This window comes from Rhinichthys klamathensis, unplaced genomic scaffold (genome assembly GCF_029890125.1).
Source record: "Rhinichthys klamathensis goyatoka isolate OS25496 unplaced genomic scaffold, OSU_Roscu_1.1 h1tg000275l_1, whole genome shotgun sequence".
In the NCBI taxonomy this organism is placed as follows: Eukaryota; Metazoa; Chordata; class Actinopteri; order Cypriniformes; family Leuciscidae; genus Rhinichthys; species Rhinichthys klamathensis.
The window spans coordinates 3474143-3498040 of NW_026606794.1; the positions used below are offsets into that span (position 1 = coordinate 3474143).

A 23898-nucleotide genomic window follows, 5' to 3' on the forward strand; every position below is an offset into this window, starting at 1 on the left:
TGTTCCCTGAAGAGAAGGACTTTGAGGCTTCTGCTGCTGCAGCCGCTCCTGCTTAAGAGGCTCAGAGAAATTTAGCTTCCGCCAATCTTGAGACTTGGGCACAGGTGGTCCCTGTGGAAACCCAGTGGACACAGGTGCTTTCTGTGGGGATACGGCAGGCAGTGTTCCCTGAAGAGAAGGACTTTGAGGCTTCTGCTGCTGCAGCCGCTCCTGCTTAAGAGGCTCAGAGAAATTTAGCTTCCGCCAATCTTGAGACTTGGGGACAGGTAGTCCCTGTGGAAACCCAGTGGGCACAGGTGCTTTCTGTGGGGACTCGGCAGGCAGTGTTCCCTGAAGAGAAGGACTTTGAGGCTTCTGCTGCTGCAGCCGCTCCTGCTTAAGAGGCTCAGAGAAATTTAGCTTTCGCCAATCTTGAGACTTGGGCACAGGTGGTCCCTGTGGAAACCCAGTGGGCACAGGTGCTTTCTGTGGGGACTCGGCAGGCAGTGTTCCCTGAAGAGAAGGACTTTGAGGCTTCTGCTGCTGCAGCCGCTCCTGCTTAAGAGGCTCCGAGAAATTTAGCTTTCGGCAATCTTGAGACTTGGGCACAGGTGGTCCCTGTGGAAACCCAGTGGGCACAGGTGCTTTCTGTGGGGACTCGGCAGGCAGTGTTCCCTGAAGAGAAGGACTTTGAGGCTTCTGCTGCTGCAGCCGCTCCTGCTTAAGAGGCTCCGAGAAATTTAGCTTTCGCCAATCTTGAGACTTGGGCACAGGTGGTCCCTGTGGAAACCCAGTGGGCACAGGTGCTTTCTGTGGGGACTCTGCAGCCACTGGTGCTTCCTGTGGCTTTTTCTGCCTCCACTTTCTCTGCTGTTCTGTGGATTTCAGTGTTTTATCTGAGTTCAGGGCCTTCTCAGATGCATCATTGAAGGCCAGGGATGAGGTGAGGTTCAACTTCTTAGAACTGGCATGCACAGGTGATTCCTGTTGGGACCTGGTGGGCACAGGTGCTCCCTGTGTCTTGTTCTGCCTCCACTGCTTCGTGGACTTCAAGGATGTGGGGCATGGAGTTTCTACTGCCTCAACTGTTCCCCACCACAGTCCTGAGGTGAGGTCCCCATACTCAGGCTCCTCAGAGATGGGACTTGAAACCTCCATGATTGCCCACCACTCCCCTGCTGCAAGGGCCATGGCGAGCTCATCTGAGAGTTCAGGACATAAGGACTGCTCTGCACTCTCAGGAAAACCGATGGGAAAGGTTGACATACTCATATTGATTTTGGATTTGTGCAATCTGTAGGCTGTCTACCGTATATATATCTGTAAAAAGAAAGACAGAGAAATGGAATAGATGAGTTGAGTAAACACATACGAACCTGGAAGCTGATTGTCTTAGTTTTATTCATTTTATTCATTTAGCTGACGCTTTTATCCAAAGCGACTTACAATTGCTATATATGTCAGAGGTCGCACGCCTCTGGAGCAGCTAGGGGTTAAGTGTCTTGCTCAGGGACACATTGGTGTCTCACAGTGGATTCGAACCCGGGTCTCTCACACCAAAGGCATGTGTCTTATCCACTGCTCCATCACCACCCCAGTTAGTTAGTTATTAAAATACTTGAAAAAAACTATTTTCTACAGTGTATGCCCATGGGCCATGGCTGTCCATCAGAAGAGGCAAGAGTCCAGTCCAAGAGCCTCCTTAAAATCTATTCAAAATGAACAATTAAGCTGAAAAAGTTAAGTTATATTTTTTATCAATTTAACTGTTTAATGTGGACAACTAAAATGCATATAATGTAAAAATATATATCTTTTTCTATCATGCCTGGTAATCAAGGCAAATTTTATTTACTGCACAAATAGAAGACGATGACAGCAATAAAGGCTCAATTAACCCTCTGGGGACCAGAAACGCGCCCGCTCATTTTGCTCGGTTTTTTTTTTAGCAATGCAAAATAAACTCAAACTGCTCTGTTAATTTTGATCTTTCATGTTCGTGTTATACATCAATCGATCCTGTTCAGTTTCTATTTTTTTTCTGTATACTCACAATAAAAATAAAGTGTTTTGCTTTTTGCCAAATAATGAAAAATGAACATGATGCGAGTTCTTCACTCTCTCTGTCAGCGAACTCCAATTTGAAACGCGTTCGGAAATGATCTGTAACTCCACGAAAATTCAGTCAAACAGGCAAACATACCCACGGGCATAAAGCTAGAGATCGCATCTTTTAAATGAAGTCATTTATATTAAAAACAAATATTCTCAGCTTCTGTAATCTGTATGAAAATAGAGCGATTCCAGTCGAGCTCATTACGAGCTCATTCACTTTAATTCGTTCACGCCTACTCCCGGAGCGCGCTATTCACAAGATAATGTGTTAAGCCATCTATGGAAAACAGGTAAACGCCCCCAAGCAAATGCATTAAAGGCTTCAAGTTTCATCATTCAGTTCACCTGCGCGTTAGGAAGATGGCACGATACACCGGTGTAGAAGCTCTTCAGCTCGTCCTGGATACTAGCGACGAAAAATCCACATTTTCATCAGAAGAAGAGCGCGACTCTGATGACGACCGTTTGATCGAGCCGTGGATAGAATTTCGTATGAGTAAGTATTTAGTCTTGCTTCCATTAGTTGACAAGCTATTCAATATAAACATGTAGCTTACATATTATACTGGGTGGACTATTTTCCACTTGCCATCCAGAGTATTGACATTTGATATATTCAACACAATCTAATGAAAGTGCATATCTATACCATGAATTTAATATCTCGTGTTAAAGAGAATTTTTTTTTTTTTTTTTTTTTTTTTTAGTACATGCTACGCACTGTAAACCCCAGTTAGGAAATTAGTATGTGTAAATGATATGTTTAGATCATTGTGTATGAAAGCTAGAATGTAGAAGTTATTTTAGAAAATAGGCCTACTAGATGTTTAGATTATATTTTGACTAGTTTAAATGCTGCCTCATTATTATCATTGACGATGCATGCTCGCAAATTAATGCTCCCAGTTAATGACTTGCGCAAATGTGTTTTGTTTGCGGTGTGCCTCTCCGGCAATGGCCCATTGACACGCATATTTATTGCACTCGCCTAAAATTATTTACATCAGTTATTCATTATAGACTAATGCTGCTATGGTTATATTTATGTAATAATATTCCTCAACTTAAAAAAAAAAGAAAAAAGGAATGTAGTTTCATCACTACCTCCGCCTGCAGAAAATCAGAAAGAGTAAGTACATATTTACCTACAATTTTACAGATGTTAGTTCAATTTTGTTTATACTTAGTGTTAATACAATATGAGCCTGTATGACTTCACAATTGCTTTGTTTATAGCCGACTGATTATTTATTTATTTTACTCACATTTGATTTGCTTAGAGCAAATTTAGAACATTTAGTTTCTCCATATAGAGGAATTACAATAAAACAGATTGAACAACCTTTGAATCTCCTCTCATTCTTGGTTCAGGCTGCCTCACTTGATAGGCCATTAGCCATTGGGGGAGTGTCTGTCACACCCCTGGTCTGAATCTCATTAATATTGATAGGCCATTACCACCCCCTCGCATAAACCTCTTCTGACCAAAAAACTGTAATACAAAGTATGAATTCATGTTTTGCTTTATGTGAACAATAAGGCAGGATGGTTTTCACATCATTTTGAAGCCAGAACTCGAAGCGACAACATCCATTAGTCAAAAGTGTTGTGGACACATATTTAGTATGTGTTTTGTGGTCTTATTTCAGCAACTTTCATTTTTATTTTTTTTCAATAACCACGCATAAACATTCTCTTAAAAATACAAACATGTACATACATGTTGCTCATATATTATGCTCATATATTATGGTAGCCCCGTATGCGCTATATAGAGTGAATTTACACCTTTGCCATTTAACATGTTTATAAATAACTGAAAAAAGCACAAATGTTAGTGCTTGTCAAAACATCCCAAGGGCCCCAAAAACACCCTGGTCCCCTAAGGGTTAAACAAACCAATGAGAATAAATATTCAAATGGACATTTGTCTGTCCAAATTTGCCATTAAAGGCATAAGGAGGCTAAATGAAAATTACCTCCTTTTGCATTATAATCAGTTACAGTCAGAGATACATATAACCATAATGTTAAGGCAAATAGGCTTTCATTGTCTGTTCAATGTGTCATCAGATCTGCTATTGGTTGGTCAAAGAATATAACGGATCCCAAAGCAAGAGAGATTGAAAAACAGGTTCATATACGAATTTATCATATTAAAGGAGTGGTGGAGTTCCTCGCAAAGACAAGATAATGTCTAAGCTCTCCATTTATGAATACATTTTTAAAATGGTCAGTCTGTATTTGTTGATTTAATGTGTTGTGTTGATTGAGAGAATAATGTGTCATTAAATATCAAGAATATAGGAGGATATCATCTGTGTATGGAAGAATATCAACAAATAGCTAACGTTATATTAAAAACATCAAATCCAATTTACATATTAGCCTTCCCAAAAATGTCCACACAAATTACCACTGTATACCTATTCATGATCTGCATTGAGTCAATAACATATTGTTTAAATAGATTCTAATCTGAGTAATACAAATATTAAAATTCAAATCTCCAAACCCTGAATAAAAAGCATACTCACGATCACTCGCCGACTCGCTACAAAATGCAAGACACCTGTGTTCTCAACGAACGTTCTACAGATGACATCACAATGGAGCACGGCGCTCAATAAACTCAAGTGTTTGTGAGTGCCGGGAAATCTATGCTGTTTCGTTAGATTAAAACTGGACATGCAATATAAATACAAAGAGTGACTAAGCATATTTAATCCATGATTGTTCATAAACATAATTTACCGTTACTGAAGTTTATGACAATTTTTTTTTCTTAGGTGCTATATGCTGAATAATTCTCAAAATGAACAGCTTCCTATTTCTTTCTTTATATATATATATGTGTGTGTGTGTGTGTGTGTGTGTGTCCTTTGATAAATTGCATAATTATTATCTCTATCAGTTTTCTTATGTATTTCTGTGGTTTTCATGTGTTTATGCTTTAAGAGATTATTTTCAGATTTATATTCGATTTATGATTATTTTATTATCATTACTGTTTTCATCTAAATACTTGTTGCAAATATTTTGGGTTGTATAATACGCGTTGCTTCAAATGAATACAATATATTATTGTAGCTGGAGAAGGATATGTGTGTGCTTGGTTATACGTGCATGTTCGCGTCATTGCGTAGGCATATATATATATATATATATACGCGCACGCACACACACACACACACACACACACACACACACACACACGTGTGCGTGTGTATTTATTTATTAAAAGGTTCTTCTGAATCTTTTTTTCCTTCACGCTATAAAATAACTGGGAAGATTAAAGCGTATTTGCAAGCCCATCGGCTGCTGCTGCTTCACAGTCCTTTATATTTTTATTAACAGAGCTTTATATATTTACTGTTCGTTGGTTATTAAGTTTCAGCATGAGACACGAGCATGAGACGAAACAACTCGGTTTTTTTTCATCTCGCGCATGCGCGCAATTGGACGGTTGAACTTGAAGACGACATTGACGGAAGAACTTCATCTTGTGTTCGGGATGCAGCAGCAAAACTAGGTATGCTAGCCTCTTGAACAACTATTTATCAACTTTAATGTCATTGTATTGCTTAAAAACAGAATTTATTTTCAGACATCCCAACCTGCAAGAAGTCATTTCAGGGAGGTATATCTTGGCGACTGGACGCGACCAAACGTGGAGGTGTTTGGTCGCTTCTAACTTCATCTCTGTTTGGATCCTAATGAATGAAGTGGGCTAAGCTAAGTGCTAACAAAGTGTCTCCGCGCGCCAGAGCGATTGAGTGCACGCACTGAGACGAGAGAGGTATGTTTCGACATAGCAGTGCCGTTGCAGGTGGGGTGCGAGCATAGACAGTATAAGAAGTGGACAGAGCCATCTCATTGGAACTCAGTTGAGACAGTTGAAGCCCATTTTTAGCGATTTTTGAGCACTTCCGTTCCTGACGCGCAGACTCAAACCGACTCAAACTAAGCTTGATGACGTGAGCAACCTGTCTGACAGACGTTAATCTTCTAGTAGCTGTGCGTGAAATTGCCAACGTTAATCTTGCAGAGACGGGGAACTTGAGCAAAGAGTTCTTTGGCGTGAGTGAGCAGGAGTAAGTATTCCGTTGCTTTTATGGACTCATTATCTATGGGCTTCTCCCTCGACGGGACGTCCCCCCGGTTGCCTGCGAGCTTCTCCTCCTGTCTGTATGGTAATTTCTGTACAGCTTTGCAGAGAGTCGAGTGGTTATGACGCAATCGTTAGCCTATTTTTACAAAATCTGTTTCTACGGGGCCATAATGTAACATAGAAGGTAATGGAGCCCTTTATACATTGTTGTGTTTCTTTAGAAATAAATAATGGACAAATGGAGTCTTTAAACGCCTCAGATGTAAAGTTATTCGCTGTCAAAGTGACGCTAAAATGAATGGGAGTCAATGGAAATGCTAACGCAAGTGAAGTTCTGCTACAACATGGCGGCACCCGGCCGGCTTCAACTTCCGGTCGATGGATTACCCCCTTGGGTGCGAGGCCCTGTGCGAACTTGAAATGCGAGGCCCCTCCCAGGCTCTGAACGTTAGAATAATTGGCTGCGCAGCCTACTTGTTAGCCTTGTCCGCTTAAATGAATTATAAAGAAACATAAAAAACTAATAGGCTATTTGCAGTATATTAAATCGTTTTTGACCTAATTATTTGGTACTGAAATTACACACTCTGTCGGCTCTGACGGCGTGGCATCACATGCACCTGCGCAATAAAGCCTATGATTTCCGAAAATAGTAGGCCTACTATGTCAACTAGTGATATCAGCACAACTGTTGAGGAATATGCAACATAATTTAGACAATTGTTTTTGTCATAATGTTATAATAACTTACAGACACTATCATTTCAGCCGCTCTGGCTGAAGCTCAGCTTCGCAGCTGAGACACGAATATATTTTTCAAATGTTTAAAAGGTATTACATTGAAATCTGTTGAATAGAGTGTAAATTTAGTTTGTGGGTAGATTAAATAATGATAAGCGGATAATCACCCGTATGGAGATCATAAACTTAATTTTTTTTTACTGGCTCAAAACAAATACAGCACAATTACGCAATACCGTCGTTGCGTGCGGGTGCGCCTGCAGTTATAAACATGATTACTAATTATTTCAATGCCAATTCTTATATGTTCATTCATATAGCCTACTCAAAACAGACGGGGCAACCTATAACGCAGACAAGTTAGCTCACCGTTTTTAGGTGATATGCCATGTTTGTAGTCGAGCTGTGATATGCAAACTGTTGCTTGCAAACTTTGCATTCGACTTTTTTTCCGTTATCTATTTTCGTAAAATGCTGCCACACTGTCGATGTCTTTGACATGGTAAAGGAGGACTGACAGTAAATTAAACGCTCGCAATTAAATTAGTATTCAGCAAACCTCCATACCAATGCCTTCTAGTACTTTCTTCAATCTGTCTCCAGTGGGTTGGGCTAATCCAAAAAAAAGTGAAAACAAGGGGGGTGTTCTGAAGACAGGCTGTTACCTGTGAAACAGGGGTGCTCTGAAAACACCCCCATAAGCAATTAGTGCTTTCCACCTGATGAAATTAACACGTATCCAGAAAAAAATCCAGAACGTATCGACCAATAAATCGACTAATCGACTGGGAGATTACAGCCCTATGAAAAACCCCCTTAATTTGTTGGGGGGAGAAAAAAAAAAACAGCAGGATTGCGAGGCCCCCTAGTGGCGCGAGGCCCTGTGCGGTTGCACAGTTCGCACAGCCCTTGCGACGGCTCTGCAACCAAGCGGCAACATTCTAATCTGAAAAATGAAGCCCACCCGGAAGTGCGAAAAACTGCAATACATCGAAAATCCGCTAGAGGGAGGTCCCAAAAGGGAGCAAATATCCATAGACCCCATGTTAAAATGTCCGTTTTCACAGCATAAATTCATGTTTTTACAGGTTGGTCCCATGGACTTTTATTGTATTTTTCGATAGGTTCCGAGTGCCTGACAACTGTGAGGGGGGTGAATTTTTTTCTAACTCGTTAGTTTAGATCGTATTTAGATACAAAATGTATGACAAATAAGGGCGTGGTTAACTTTGATTGACAGCTTGATTGACAGCTGATAACGGGCTGCGTCGAGTGGAATTCCTGAAATTTGACGTCTCGGCCATGATCTGACACAACACATCATATCACCTCTGTATCCTTTCTGAACATTTGTATTGAAATATCGTACATAACATGGGTTGCTCTGCTATAAACTGCACTAACCGACACTGTAGGAGTACTTCGCTCCTTTTTTTCCGGTAAGTGACATTCCACTATTTCACGTAGTTAGCACTATTTAGCATCAATGTTTGTGGGCAGTGGCACTGCAACAGTTAGCATTAAATCGCCTCAGATAAGTTAGCGTCCGAGGTACTTTACCTATAGTTATAACTGACGTTTGAAACACTGTAAATGCGTCTGCCAAATGAATAAATGTAACATAAGAATAGACTGATCTGCGAGCTAGTTGGTCGCACGTCAGAGGCGCCCGCGCCATTGGATATGCAGTTGCCGCAGCACAGCCTATGAGCGAGCTACGCAGCTGCAAATGCGTTTTACATATAGGCTTCAGTAAATCGAGAAAAAGGAGTTTCAACATAAGAATGATACTGGCTGTAAAAAGTAGCCTAGTCTGCCAGTCGATCTTGTAACGTTACAGATAGCTGAGGCTGCTTGGCTGAAGAGGCGCGTCCACCGGCCGGCTCAGTCTCACACAAAGCCCGCCCTTTTACCCATATATGGATTGGCCAGAAGGTGGGCGGGGTTAGGATTTCCCATGATTTTCAAAAGATGGCGCCGCCCATACCCCCCATAAACGGCCTCAAAACCGTTCTTCAGAAAGTCTATGGGTGACGTCACAGACGCTTTGTCCATATTTTTTTACAGTCTATGGTATCAACTCGTCTTAGTAAAGGGAATAACATAGTTTAATATGGAAAAACGGTGGAGTGTTCCTTTAAAATATGTTTTGTGGCTTTCTTTGACCTCATTTTTGTTATATGCTATTCCCATTTTTAGGACTGTGATGACAATAAAGATATGTCCAACATTGAAATAGGTATTCTGACAGTGATTCCCGAGTCGTCTGCAACCGCTGCCGTACCCTACTCCCTGCATCTTGATGCCACAACAACGGCAATCATTCTGGAAGGCACAGTAGTTGTGGATGATCTTGAAAATCTTCCACAAGCAATGTGTTTGCTCTTTGGACTAATTTATGCTCTAAAAGTATCCTGCAGCACTGAAGAGCACATTCGACTTCATACAGAGAGTGATTTTGTCCCTTGGCCACAAGTCACTCAAACCTAAAATCCAATCACTGAAAAATCGCCTGATGCAGTAATAGATCATAGCCATGATGCTTTGAGTGAATAGAGCTGTCTTTAAAGGAACACTCCACCGTTTTTTCATATTAAACTATGTTATTCCCTTAACTAAGACGAGTTGATACATACCTCTCTCGTCTCAGTGCGTGCACTCAATCGCTCTGACGCGCGGCGACACTTTGATAGCACTTAGCTTAGCCCAGTTCATTCATTAGGATCCAAACAGAGAAGCGAGTAGTTACACGAGTAGTTAGACGACCAAGTATGGTGACACAAAATAAAACGTGGCGCTTTTCTAAGCGTGTAAAATGGATAACTATAATGTATGGCGGAATAGCACTTGAGAGCACTTCGACTTGGCGCAGTAAAATCATCACTCCTGATGATGAGAGGATTTTTTAGGAGTGATGATATTACTGCGCCGAGTCGAAGTGCTCTCAAGTGCTATTCCGCCATACATTATAGTTATCCATTTTACACTGGTGTAATCATCTTACACCATTCTTGGTCGTATAACTACTCGTGTAACTGTATTTAAATAGGGAAAACGTGGAGGTGTTTGGTCGGTTCTCTGTTTAGATCCTAATGAATGAACTGGGCTAAGCTAAGTGCTATCAAAGTGTCGCCGCGCGTCAGAGCGATTGAGTGCACGCACTGAGACGAGAGAGGTATGCATCAACTCGTCTTAGTTAAGGGAATAACATAGTTTAATATGAAAAAACGGTGGAGTGTTCCTTTAAGAGAACTCTAAAGAAAATTGTTCAGTACTGTTTTACAGATACTTCAGTGTTTTCCAATTGTTGAAAATGAAAAAAGAAAAAAATATCCATATTTAACAGGATGTTTTGATGTTTTGAGTTTTATAAGAAGAGAATTTTAAAGAGAACTGTAGTTGGAAAGGCATTCTGTACCAAACTCTGTGACTTACATGCTCTGCTTTCAACCACTTTGTAAAGATGTTAAAAACAAAGAAACATTGATGTTTTTTTTTATTGTCTTTGTTTTTTCTTGAGTGCATTATGTGCTTTATTTCTAAAATGTTGTTGGCGGGCCAGGAATGTTTTAACATTTTTATTGTTGAACAAATAAACATTCTAGTGTTTTGCCAAATGTGTTGTCTGTCTTTGTATCTCAACTTAGAATTTTGAGTACAACTTGCTTGAGAAATTTAAGGCAATCAGTTTCCACACATTCCTCTAGTAAAATGAACAAGCAGACATGTTAAATTAACTGTTTTGTTTAAGTTCTGCTTACAAATCTCAACTTAAATCTGTAAGTTGCCTAAACTTGAGTTTATTAAGTTACCTGTACTCAAGTTTTATGGTAACCTCTACAAATACACAAGTTCACTCTACAAAGAAGTAGAGAGTAGTATCAAGTCAAAAATTATGACCTAATTTGCTTGAAAAATTTGAGGCAATCAGTTTCCACAGCTTTTCTTAGTAAAGTCAACTTATTACTTTTTACAGTGTGTCACGTACTAGAAAGGAAGCGCACGACAGGAATAATCCAAGTAAACAGTCTTTTATCCAAAAATACACAGGAACACTCAGGTAAACAGACTTCACAACCACTTTAACACTGACAACACGGAACAAAGAACTGAATAAACACAGGACTTAAATACACAGAGGTACTAATGAGTAAATTAATTGGACAACAGGTGAACTGAGTCATTAATCAAGGGAACGCACTGGCACACACTAGGAAACTGGGTCACACAGGCAAGCAGGCACAGGGAAAACAGAACCAAAACACAATGAAAACGAATTCAAATCAAAGCAAAGCATACACGTTACAGCATCATAAACAGTAAACATATAATGAATATATAATATAGTGCATATATTTATCAAAATGCACCTCTAGAGTTATTTTTTCTTGTTGAATAACGAGCTCTTGAATGGCTTTCCTGAAGTAAATGCAACATTACGTGACATTGTTCACAAGCTGTTTTATTGACATCTTTCCACGGTTTAAACACTGATAGAGCGATTACATGAGACATGATACATTGTTAGTTGTACTGTTTCTTTCAAAATACCTTCTGATGCTCATTCATGTTTATTTCATAGTAAATAGCTAGAGATGATCGTTCACTCGCGCTCCTGCTTGAACTGAGGCACAACAGTGATCTGTCACACCACATTAAAGAGTGGCAAAACCACATTTATTGTTTACATTTTGTGCTAAAATTGAAAGAATGAGAAAGCAGAACAAAACTACAAAGCATAAAGCTTATTGTGAATATTGGACAGTAGGCACTCTACAACTAATGTTTAGTGAAGTATAATGCTTTTTTTCACACATCAACAGAAAACAGCACAGACTAAAAAATCAATTTTGGAATTTAAGAATCAATATTGGTTCATTAAAATGAAGATTTATTCATTAGCTCTAATAAAACGTAAGAAAAGGCTTTTTTTATTTATGGATTTTTATAGTAGCTAATGGCATTTTTCTGCTTGCATAATCTGTGATAATAGGTTCCTTTCTCATTTGCACACCACCCACCAGCACAGGGGAGGGTGTCTTTTCTGCCTGACTGGACAGACCTGGTCTCAAGCCCACTATTCGCTCATGGATTCCTTTAATGTTTAATAGACTCCAGTGCTGGGATCTCCCCAGAACTCTTGGCTATAGCTTTACATAATGTCAGGTTGCTGCGGAAGTGAAGAATGTTGTGTGGTGAAACCCATGCTGAGTTGAACATGCAGTCATGTGTGAAGAGAAGGCGTGTTGTAGTGGCTGGTTTTAGCTCTAGGACTAAAGAGACTAAAGTTATTCTTTGTCTGGCTCTGTTCCATTGTTGTCAAAACTCAAAAGTTTCCAGATTTGAAGATGTGTTGTGTTGCACTTCTTTTCTTTTAAATTAAGTAAAAAATGTCATGAACAGAGAATGAATGTGAGGGATCAACTTATATAGCAAACACAAACGAGGATAATTCATAGAACACAGCTGAATTAACTAATAATGACGGTAACTATGGAGACAGACGAGTGGCGGGAGTCAGAACAAATAAACACGTGACAAACTGAAAGTCCATGAACAAAACTAAACAGAATGGTGACGTCAGTGCTGTGAGCCATGGAGCTTCAGTTGAGCGACTGAGAAAGCTCACCTCTTTAGTTGCCTTGGCCCTTTTTAGTATATATAGTTATAATTAAATGTATATATTGTTTTCATTTTAGTTTAAGTTTTAATAATTTTGTTTTTCCCTTGTTACTATTTCTGTTCAGGTTTACTATAGTTTTATTTTCCTTCATAAGTTTTGTATATTATGTATATTCAGATTGATGCTATAATGCAGAATATTAAAGGGATCATGAATTGAGAAATCAAATTTTCCTTGATCTTTTGACATGTAAGAGGTCATTGTACTATAAAAACATCCTGTACGTTTCAGAACTCAATAGTTCCTCGTTAGTCCAAAAACAGCTTTTACTGAAACCAAGCTCTGAAAACGATTCGTTTTTTTCAGTTTGGTCACATTATGACGCAATAGTGGAACGAAAGACCGCCCCTGCAGAATCTAATCAACTCCTACTTCTACATCTTTGGCCCCGCCCACTGGCGCTTTAGTGAGACGAGAAGGATCAAACACCTTTGTTTTTTTTGACATGTCAACATCTGTCACTGTACATAAAAAAGGTGAGAAATCAGTCATTGTGAAATCTACTGAAAATGAGAACTACAGGTTATTTTTTATGGTATGCCATAAAGCGTTTATTTTTAAATGTGATTGTTGGTACATTTTACTAGTATTTACCATACTTTCGATTTAAAAATTTAAATATGAAAAATATCCAATATGAAAATAATTTTCAAATAAAATAATTTTCTTTATAAAAGACAAGATTTGGTCCTCAAAAAGGTACATCTTGGAAAAAAGGGGGGGGGGGGGGGGGGGGTATATTATCAACAGGGTCATCTTATATTCGGAACAATACGATAATTAATTACACAAACGGTCAATACTACGATTATTATTACGGTTTTTAACTTGTCAATTTTTTAGGTTTTCAGAAAACACAGCAGATGCATTTCACATCCGTGCACAGCGGTATCCTTTTGTGAAAGTGAGTTTTTGATATTGAAAGATCGCATTATTTATGTAGAAAGATTGCAACAGAAAAATGCATCCCTGAGGTTAAAACATGCAGTGGATCCGGTCCTCATCTCCAGCTCTATTTTTCCACACACGAAGATGGAAATAAGCTGAATAAAATTGGCAGAAGTACAGAAGCAGTGCTATGTACTATGAAACCCCTTTAATAATACAAATACTTGCTGTAATACTGCAGTAATTTTAAGCAACTTTTTGTTTTTTGGCGGATTTAGAATTAAGTGGCAGTTCTCTCCGAAATAAATATATTTTTTGCCAGTTATTTGTGCTCACATTTCATTTCAATATTTCCCCAATACCTCCAATCGCTCCCTGGGCGCCACAGCAAAAATGGCTCCCCACTGCTCCGGGTGTGTGTGTCCACGGTTTGCAGTGTGTGTGTGTGTGTGTTCACTACTCCTAGTGTGTGCACTAACTTGGATGGGTTAAATGCAAGGGACAAATTCCGAGTATGGGTTACCTATACTCGGCCTTCACATGTCACTTTCACTATTAGGGGGCAGCCCTAGACGTTACATGTAGTCATTGATTGGTTTTCTCTTCAGACTGCATCTTTTTAAGTGAAGCGATACATTTGTTATTCCATTGCAGTTTTTGAACATCATTATGTTCTTTATGATTATATATTGCATCGAGTATCATATAGCACAAGTACTGTAACTAAAATCTCAAAACTGTTTTGACCTATTGTACTGTATTGTGTGTCTGTTAATGTGTGTTTGTAGCGAGCTTTACTGGAACAGAAGCAGAAAAAGAAACGTCAGGAGCCCCTGATGGTGCAGTCTAATCTGGACGGGCGGTCGCGGGTGCGCAGGACCCGGCAGTCGGAGGAACAGGCTCCCCTCGTGGAGAGCTACCTCAGCGGCAACAGCAGCACCATCTACCACGGTACACATAGCCACAGCTAAAAAAAACACTTTCGTAAAATATCACATAACCATAGTGCCACAGAGACTCAAGATTCAGGTTCAATCTCGAGGGCATGAGATGTTATTCCAAGCTGTCTTTACACTGACATGCCAATATCGACCCAAGCTGCTCAAATAGAATGGCCCACAAAGGCCGGTGATTGAAAATGGAAATGCTTGTTTGCTGATTGTTCGGCAAACAATGCTGCCATTCTTCGCACTGCCAGCGGTACTGGCTTGAGTTACTCTATTGATCTCTGTCCCAGACTGCTCAGTGTTAGATAAACCCTTCCTACAAGGTCACTGCAGACCTCAATCAGCTATATTAAAACATCTGTTTGGCATTATGGCTAAGCTCTACACAATGAAATAGCCTATTCTGGAGAAAATGGCAGAGTAACACGAGTAATAAAGAACTGTGATGTGTGCTATAGATCTACATTATAGAGTTTAACAATATCTTTAACAACATCTTATATATTTTGTTTGTTTAAAGCCATGTGCACCAGTGTTATTTTAGAATTATTTCTATATTTCACAATATTTTGAAATAAAATTGGTTGGTAACACTTTAGTTTAGGGTCCAATTCTCACTATTAACTAGTTGTTAGCATGCATATTACTAGGATATTGGCTTTTTATTAGTACTTATAAAGCACATATTAATGCCTTATTCTGCATGATCATATTCTATATCCCTTAATCCTACCCAATTCCTACCCAATACCTAATCTTACAACCACCTTACTACCTATTAATAAGCAGTAATTATGAATTTATTGAGGCGTAAACCCTAACGCTCAAAATAATGAATTGGTTTGAGTAGAGCCAACTCAAATTATACAAATTAGTTCCATCAAATTAACTTTTATGAGTATTTAGAACTTTCTTTTTCTATTGAGTTCACAAAACTTACACATTTTAAGTAAGTTGAATTGTTTAATTGTTTTGAGTTTTATAAACTTTTTCTTTTAATTTAGATAAAATTAACTGAAACTGGGCTAGGATTTCGATATCCCAGCATGCTTTGCCATGAAACTCTACAAAGAGTAAATGCTAAAATTAAGTGTTAAATAATGCTTTTTGTGCCAGATTAATGTTAAGTGGGATATTTAGTAGTGTTTAATGTTTTGTTATGCTAGTTTAGAAGAGTTTCTGTTGTGTTGGGTTTTTTGGGGGGGTACCATCACCAGCATGAGTTCGGTTTGAGAACAGTGTATATTAAATGTTTTATATTGCTGTACTCATTCACCAAGTGCTATGCTATCAAAGAATTGTGCTATGCTATCAAAGCATTGTGTTACCATGTGTGGACCCGTGAGTCAGTCCTAGAGCTCCTTCTGTCCGATTTTAGTGGAAAATCGGGTCCATCGGGACGTCCAATAGATTTCTTAGTTATTCCCGTTAATAGTGAGAATTGGACCATAAACTAAAGTGTGACCAATTTCTTTTGATATTTTCAGCTATTTATTTGGTTTAAATCATTTGATTATGTGCTTTTGCTATTTTATTAGTATTTCTATTTAGTTTTATTTTTAAAACTATATTTTTATTTTTAGTACTTCAACTTAAAAATGTTTTATTTCAGTTAGTTGCCAAGGCAACATTTCTATTCTAATTTTCATGTACGTTTTTAAGTTTTTGTTTTTCATCTAATGTTTATATTTCGTGAGCTTAGAATTATAAGGTTCTATCTCCACTTTTGGTCGAAATTGAGTTTTTGACATAATCTTATCCATTAGGTGTTTATTAATGCCTGTGTGGTGTTATTTTTGTAAAAAAAAAAAATTTTGTTAGTTGTTATTAATAAAATAAAAAGGTTCCATCTCACAAAACAGCAGGGATGTAAAAACTTTGATGCTCAATATCTCAGAACTACCCTAAACGGAGATAGAACTGTATAATTCTAAGCTCACGATTTTATTTTATTCAATTACTGCAGACTTTTAATAGTTTTATTTTAGTTCACAGTAACATCACTTCCGTGCACACTGTAAGCAGTCTTTAAATGCTTGTTTTGATATGCCAATGCCTCTGATGAAGTTCTGACCGTGTCAGAAGTTTGTGGTCACATTCCTACATGTGACTCTGCTCCTATGACATTTGTCTAATGAAGAACCAGAAGGAGTTTTTCCTTTATTTTTTTTTTTACAAGCTGAGGGACTAGATTGTTTTCAGTTGACATGATGCCAAAGATACTGTCGATAGAGTTGAACTTGTACTGAGTCCAAGACATTCCAGTAAATCAGTTGATACTGATCACCTCTACTCTGTGACTATAACAATCCTCACAGGCTTGTGGTGTGTTATGAAAGAGAGGAATGTCTGTTGATAGCGGTTTACAGTATTATGAATAATTTACTGTGTTTCCCTCAGTGTTGTGCTGTCTCATCAAAGAGAGAGCACCTTTGGCTCTCATCCAGCCTGAGCTTCAGTGAATTGTAAAACTGTAATCGATTATGCTGTGCATATTATTTCCTTCTTTGTACATTTGTGTTTGTCAGCCCTATTTGGATGTTTTCAATTTATTATGCCATCTTTACACTGTAAAGGCAACACAGATGCTGCATCTGAAGTGGCATATATACCTCAACAAGGTGCATTTGCACATACAATTTAGCTGCACAAAGGGGCATCAATGCAGAAGTAATGTTATTGCATAAAATGATGACTAAAAATATTAAATTTGTAGGCAAATTGATTCAAATGTTTTAATCGCAATTGAAGGCATAGTTTTGTTGTATTCAGTTCCAAGAAAGCTAAATAACAGGCCTTTGTGTAATTATTAGGCTTGATTATTTGTGTGGATGACACTCATTTCATGGAAAATGCAAACACAATATGATCATTTATAATGTAATGATAAAATATTATTTTGGTATTAATTAATCAACTTTCTAATACTTACATGTGTAAAAATCCTGCCCTCAACCAGTGTTTGCTTAAATATTTCTTTGCATGATTTTATTTTACCTCTTAAGCTTTGATAATGATTAAATTACATGTATATTTTGAAATGACAACAAAAACATTTGAGGGTTTGGTTGTCACAGAAGCAAAGCAGCATCAGAGCCATTTAAGGACTAGGGTGGGTCAAAGCTGCATATTTTTGCAGCATTGCGTCTTTACAGAATTGAATGCAGACAAGTGAAGCCTTAGCAGTGAAGAGTTTTACTCACCTGTGAATTGATGCCTTCTGTCTCTCAAAGCATGAGTAAGAAAAAATAACTTCATTCTTTCCTTCTGAGTCACTTCCGCTTTTAAAAATAGCAACATCTTTGTTGTTTCTTTCCATAACTAAACCATTGATCACTTTATCTCACTCTGTCTGACAGGCTTGTCTTTTTAAGGATTTCAGTGTTAGTGATGTATTCCATCTATCGACAAGCTTCGAACTGACATGCACTTTCGTGAGTATTGTCGGGGGGCACAGACTCAGAGGAACCCTTCTGATCCGTTGCTTAAGGAAACCGCAGGAGTTCACAGCCTTGAAGGACAGTTAAAAGGAACTTTAAACTTTTGCCTCAATGCTTTGATTTCACAGTTGGCTCTGACAGCACACTTCATATGCACTTACGGTCTTGTGGACTTACAATGGCCTCTGCGTGCGCGTGTCTGTTAAGTCCATGAGACCATAAGGTGTCCCATTTGTCATTTTAGCTGTCAGAAGGGTGCCCGCGAGCGCCCCCCTTTTGCAGTCGATATGCACCCTCGATGCGCCCTTTTGCGCACGATGCAGACTTCTTTCCGACAGTCAAAGTGGCGTTATGTCATTAAAATTGCAGACTCGTAGGAAGACCGCAAGTGTTTAGTTTGCCATTTGGGAAATGACCTATGGAGCTAGATCAGTCTCGTTAACATCTCACGCAAAAAATATGATGCACACATGCGTAGCGAATTTCACATGCATGAAACCTAATTCACGTGCACAAAAAAAATATACATTCACAAAAAGCAATTCAGGTGCGCAAAATAAAATTAAATATTTAGAAAATACATTTCACAAATGCAAAACACAATTCATAGATATACAACTGTGCACAAAAAGTTTTAAATGTTTAAAATTTACGAGTTTATCCTTGAATCTGAATGTGCAAATCATCATTTTGAGACTTTCCTGGCAGCGCTCTGCTCCCACCTGGGTCAGTCATACTCTTTAGCCAATCAGATTTATGCGTATCAATCAACCAATTACAACCAAGTATCGTGTGATATCAGGTCTCGCGAGGTAACGAATTGCTTTATGGCAAAAAACAGATCTGATAAAATTCTGATAAAATGAGCATCAAACAGAAATAACCCGGCGCCTTATACATGTGGTGTTGGGCGCGCGCAGCTCTTAAAGGGGCCATACCTTATTTCCACTCGTTACAGCGTCCATCCTACTGAACAGGTACCGGTGTACAGGGGGAGGGGATCCGGCCGTGAGTGCGAGCCATCTCTGCGTGAGTGCTATTCACGACAGTACAAGTACTCCACAGCGACTCTAGGGGTCGCTGTTTGACAAAAACGGAATTCCTACTTAGTGCTGCTTTAACGAGACCGGACAAAGAACACTGAAAACACAGGAACTTATATACTGATGATGATAAGGTGAACACAGCTGAACAGAATGACAAGTCATATTAGTAACTAAGACGACAAACGAGTGGTGGGAACAGAACGAAGGAAAACAGGAACCAAAGAATACTAACTAAAAGTATGTGAAAGTGAAACTAAGACGACACAGACAGACTATGTGTGACAGGTTCATTTCTGTGTGTTTACTTAAAGTCCCCCTGTGGTGAAAATCCAGCTTTTAATGTTGTTTATGTGTCTATGTGTTGTTTTTAAAATTATTTAAGACAAACCATGTGCAAATTCATAAGTCAACACCATTGCTGAGTATTTTCTCCTTAAAACTGTAGTGAACCAAAGACAGTCTCAAAAACGCGGTTTGAAATCGCTGGTGTTTCTGATGTCACAAACTACCTTGTAACCAATCACGTAAACCTGTGATCGTCAACGAGTGGATCTCTGAGCTGGTGTGAGTGTGTGGAGGTGGGGCTAATTTCTATATTCATAGAACCCCATATAGCCTAATAAATGAGGCAAGGGTGTAGAGTTCCTACAAGCTATTTTAAGGCATGACGATTTTTTTTCATGGAAAAAACTTTTAAATATGTAATTTTGGTCAATTTGGTCATATGTCATATATGTCAAGATGAGTTTTAAGGGATACAATTATTGAATACAGGGGGACTTTAAGTTAAAGTTAGAGATCAGTTAAAACAATAGTAACTTTAGTCCACATGTGAACTAGAGGTCTGCATGGGCTTTAAACTTCAGCCCGAACCCGGCCCGTACCCGAAATCATTTAACCCAACCCGACCCGAACATTACGGTTATATTTTAAGCCCGAGCCCGACCCGAACCCGAGGTCTGTTTCTCATAGTAAATAGCCTAGGTTTTTTTTTTTGCAATATGCTGTAGGCCTATTTTATGATTGCTTGCCACGAAAATTAAAAAATAGGCTACATTTACAAACATCGTTTCACCAAGGCACAGCGGCCCCCTCATCAGTCAGCACACAAGAAAAAAAGAGAAAAACTTTACTAATTACGAAACTTTGATGTGGTTGAACAGGTAAACAGTCACAAATTCCCCTGGAACTCAAACATTAAACTTCAAAACAAAGTTTGCACAGTTGCACAACTATTTACACAAATATAGCCTATCCTTCTCAGTACGAGTTATGAAGGAAGAGAATATGGTTTCAGCGCCGTCCTCTGATGGCGGTGTTGTGACTGAAATAGCGCGCAGGAGCACGCACAATAAAGTTTTGTACATGATATATGATAAAATAAAAATAATTCATATATCATTTTACAAAACTGTTTTGTAAAACGCTGTCTCTTGATGTTTTATTTAATGAAGATAGGAAAGAGCGGTCACAGCAGTGTGTTTGTATCTGCATGTCGCGTCCACCGCACATTCAACGGATATGTATGTAATGATGTGCATACATTGGAGACCATTTACGTTTCATTTATGTTTTGTTTTAAGCTACATATGTAGTTTTATTGTTTCAGATTTCTGAGACAGATGGTGTATAAAGTTGCAGACAACCAGTACCGTGACCTTACCATTCCTACTGTAATTTAATAGTCATGTTGCAAGCCATCCATTTTGACAGTTGTTTTAACAAGAGGTTGAAAGTCATGCATTGTTACTGTATTCATTTGTATCTTGCTGACTATATGTACACGCTCAAGGAATAAAGCCCTGCATTATTAAATGTTCTTTTAAATTATTAAGCGTTCCTTTGTAAAAAGACATTTGTTACATAAGTTTTAATTTGAACGTTTCTGAATCCTTTGTGAATAAAATCTATGTAAAATCACTTGGCCATGATTAATTGTATTGTTCCTGTTACATACAAAGATCATGAACTGACAGTCTCAAGTATGAAGGAGCACAACATTTAGTACAGAGAAATATATCTCTTTTATTTCCATATGTCCATAGTTATGAGATTGGCTGACTAACAGTTTGAAGCTGGGCTACAAGTTCTTCAGTCAAAGGCCATTGTACTGGGGAACCACAATTCCATTACATTCCATCTTCTTTTCTTTTAAAGTAGAAACATGTTTATGGCCAAATGATAAATAGAAGTGCAATACATCATGAAAAGTTAACGAATTAAAATGTGTTAAATCCAGTCATCACTGGACCTCTCTCAGTAAACACCTAGTACAAGAGGTGCAGACAGACGAAGAGCAGGAAACAGGAGATTAAGTGATGGTAAAATAATTGAATGGAGTTTACAGAGTAATCTTAGTTGCATGATCTTAATTGCATCTCGATGATCAGTAAGCCTTTGTCTGTTCAGCATAAAACTGTTTTTTTTTTACCAGGCAAAGTAAAATGAATGCTTCACAAGATTGTCCTGTGACATAAACAATTCTGAGATGACAATACAGCACAGAACATTAGTAAATGAATATTAAATATATTAAGACATTAATACATAAAGATAAAGTATAAGAGAGAATAAAGAAACAACATGAATTAAGATGTTTGTGACTGCTATCCAGATGTCAGCCCAAAGGTGTTTAATCCTGAAAAAAATGCAAGGAAACTAATAATTTACCACTGCATACTGTTGCACAAATGGCTTGTACAAATATCGTCATAAACATTGAGTGCTCATAAAAATAAGTATATTCACTATTTAGGCCAGGGTCAGCACTAAGAGGGAGATGATGTTTTGCTCACCCTATAGCATTTGAGTGATTTTAAGTGAGGGAGCTGTCTGAGGGACTTTGCAGCTAAAATACAACAAAAATGCATAATTTCTAAAAGTATGGGACATCTCGGACATCTGATTCCCACAGCAGTTGCTTACATCTGTTAAACGCTTTAACTGATCTCTAACTTTCTAACACAGACATTGACTTATCAACTGCACATACCTCTGCTTAGCCATGACTTTAACTGTGGTCAAAAGCTGATGACTTAACATCCAAGTAGGCATGCCCTCACATGATTATGATTGGTCGATTGATAAGCTTAAATCTGATTGGCTAAAGAGTACGACTGACCCAAGTGGGAGGAGAGCGCTGCCAGGAAAGTCTCAAAAATACACACACACACAAATCCATGGTGATTCACATGCGAATGATGATTTGCACATTCAGATTCAAGGATAAACTCATACATTTTAATCATTTAAAACTTTTTGTGCACAGTTGTATATCTATGAATTGTGTTTTGCATTTGTGAAATGTATTTTATGAATATATCATTTTATTTTGCGCACGTGAATAGCTTTTTGTGGGGAAAAAAATGTCCCGCACGTGAATTAGGTTTCATGCGTGTGAACCTGGCTACGCATGTGGGCTTCGTGTTTTTTGCGTGAAATAATAATGAGACTGATCTAGCTCCATATACGAGAGCAGTGGGATGTATAGCGTTTTTTTGTGCTTGCAGCAATCTCCTGTGTGTACGCTGAATACGTAAGCTTAGTTTTTGCTTTGTGTCTTTGCTAACTCTCTTTCCTCTCATTCATTTTAACCCTTTTCTTTATTTCCTCCCTTTTTGTATTCTCTCACACTTATGTGCTCCTGCTGGCTCCTCCTGCACTTCCTCGTTTAGTACAAGAAGCGGAACAGGAAGAAGTTAAAGCCATAGCAGAGGTTCAGGCCCCTCGCTCGGCTAAAAAAACCAAGCCGCCTACCTCCACTCCTCAGACTGGCAGTGCCAAGAAGGAGAAAAAGGGCAAGCACAAAGGTCAGCTGAGCAGCCTACTAACCGTCAGGCCCAGCATGTGCACGCAAATCTGTGTGTGTGTGTGTGTGCACTTGTGTGTGTGAAGGACATTTGTGTCATCCAGTGATTCAATTTGTGTCACGATCAGCATTACCTTCACTGTACAGAAATTAAAAAAAAATTGATTGAGGATGATCAAATGCATCATGACCGCATTGTTTGCTCCTTATGTACACTACCATTTAAAAGTTTTAGGCCAGTAAGATTTTTTTTATTTTTATCGAAATACTTTTATTCAGCAAAGATGCATTAAATTGATCAAAAGTGACAGTAAAGGCATTTATAATGTTACAAAAAAAATCTGTTTTTATCAATTCACTAGTTCGCCTGCCCATTCAGCCTTAATAGTAAACTAACTTGGCTTGCTGTCCTTGGAGGAGGCTCGAACCCTAGGCTCGGCTTAAACTCCGAGTTATGAAATTGCGCATAAAAGGATAGAGATCATTTACTGGAGGAGGAGGGCTGCTGAAAGAATTTGGCAATGAGATGACGTGGTGTCTGCTGCTTATATAGTATGCTTGTAATGATGATTGACAGGACTGAATGTTTAGGCCCCTCCCGAACCTACGTTTTGAACTTCATTTAATCCTCAAAAAATTTATTATGGTTTCCACCAAAAAAGCTTCTTTTTTTAAACATTGACATAATAAATGTTTCTTGAGTTTCAAATCAGCACATTACAGTGATTTCTGAAGGATTATGTGACACTAAAGACTATAATGACTGCTTTACAATTTAGCTTTGCCATCACAAGAATAAATTACATTTAAAATATATTAAAAAAGAAAACAGTTATTTTTAAATTGTAATAATATTACTGTTTTTACTGTATTTGGGATCAAATAAATGAGTTGTTGAGCATAAGAGACTTCTTTCAAAAAGACAGAAAAATTCTTACTGACCCCAAACACTTAAGCAGTATTAATGTATTCATTTATTTTTTGTGGTTTTCACATCGATTTCAACACTGCCCTTTTGCCATGCACGTAAAGGTTGTGTGTTTCTTACCCTTTGTCTGTTGACATGTAAAACAGCAATGCCAGTTAGCATTTCTATTGTTTTGAGCTCTCCTCCTGAATTGTTACACTATGACATTGACC

General features: G+C 38.4%; 1 protein-coding gene across 4 annotated transcripts in view; it reads left to right on the top strand.

Moving 5' to 3' along the window:
* Positions 1-23898, top strand: part of tub (TUB bipartite transcription factor) — a 125897-nt gene that overhangs the window by 88545 nt on the left and 13454 nt on the right. For 3 of the 4 annotated variants that reach the window (XM_056268526.1, XM_056268529.1, XM_056268527.1), the window contains exons 3-4: positions 14306-14468; positions 22625-22759. In XM_056268526.1, coding sequence (XP_056124501.1) covers positions 14306-14468; positions 22625-22759 — 298 coding nt within the window. The remainder of the gene's footprint in view (positions 1-14305; positions 14469-22624; positions 22760-23898) is intronic. The other variant, XM_056268528.1, reaches the window with a different exon arrangement.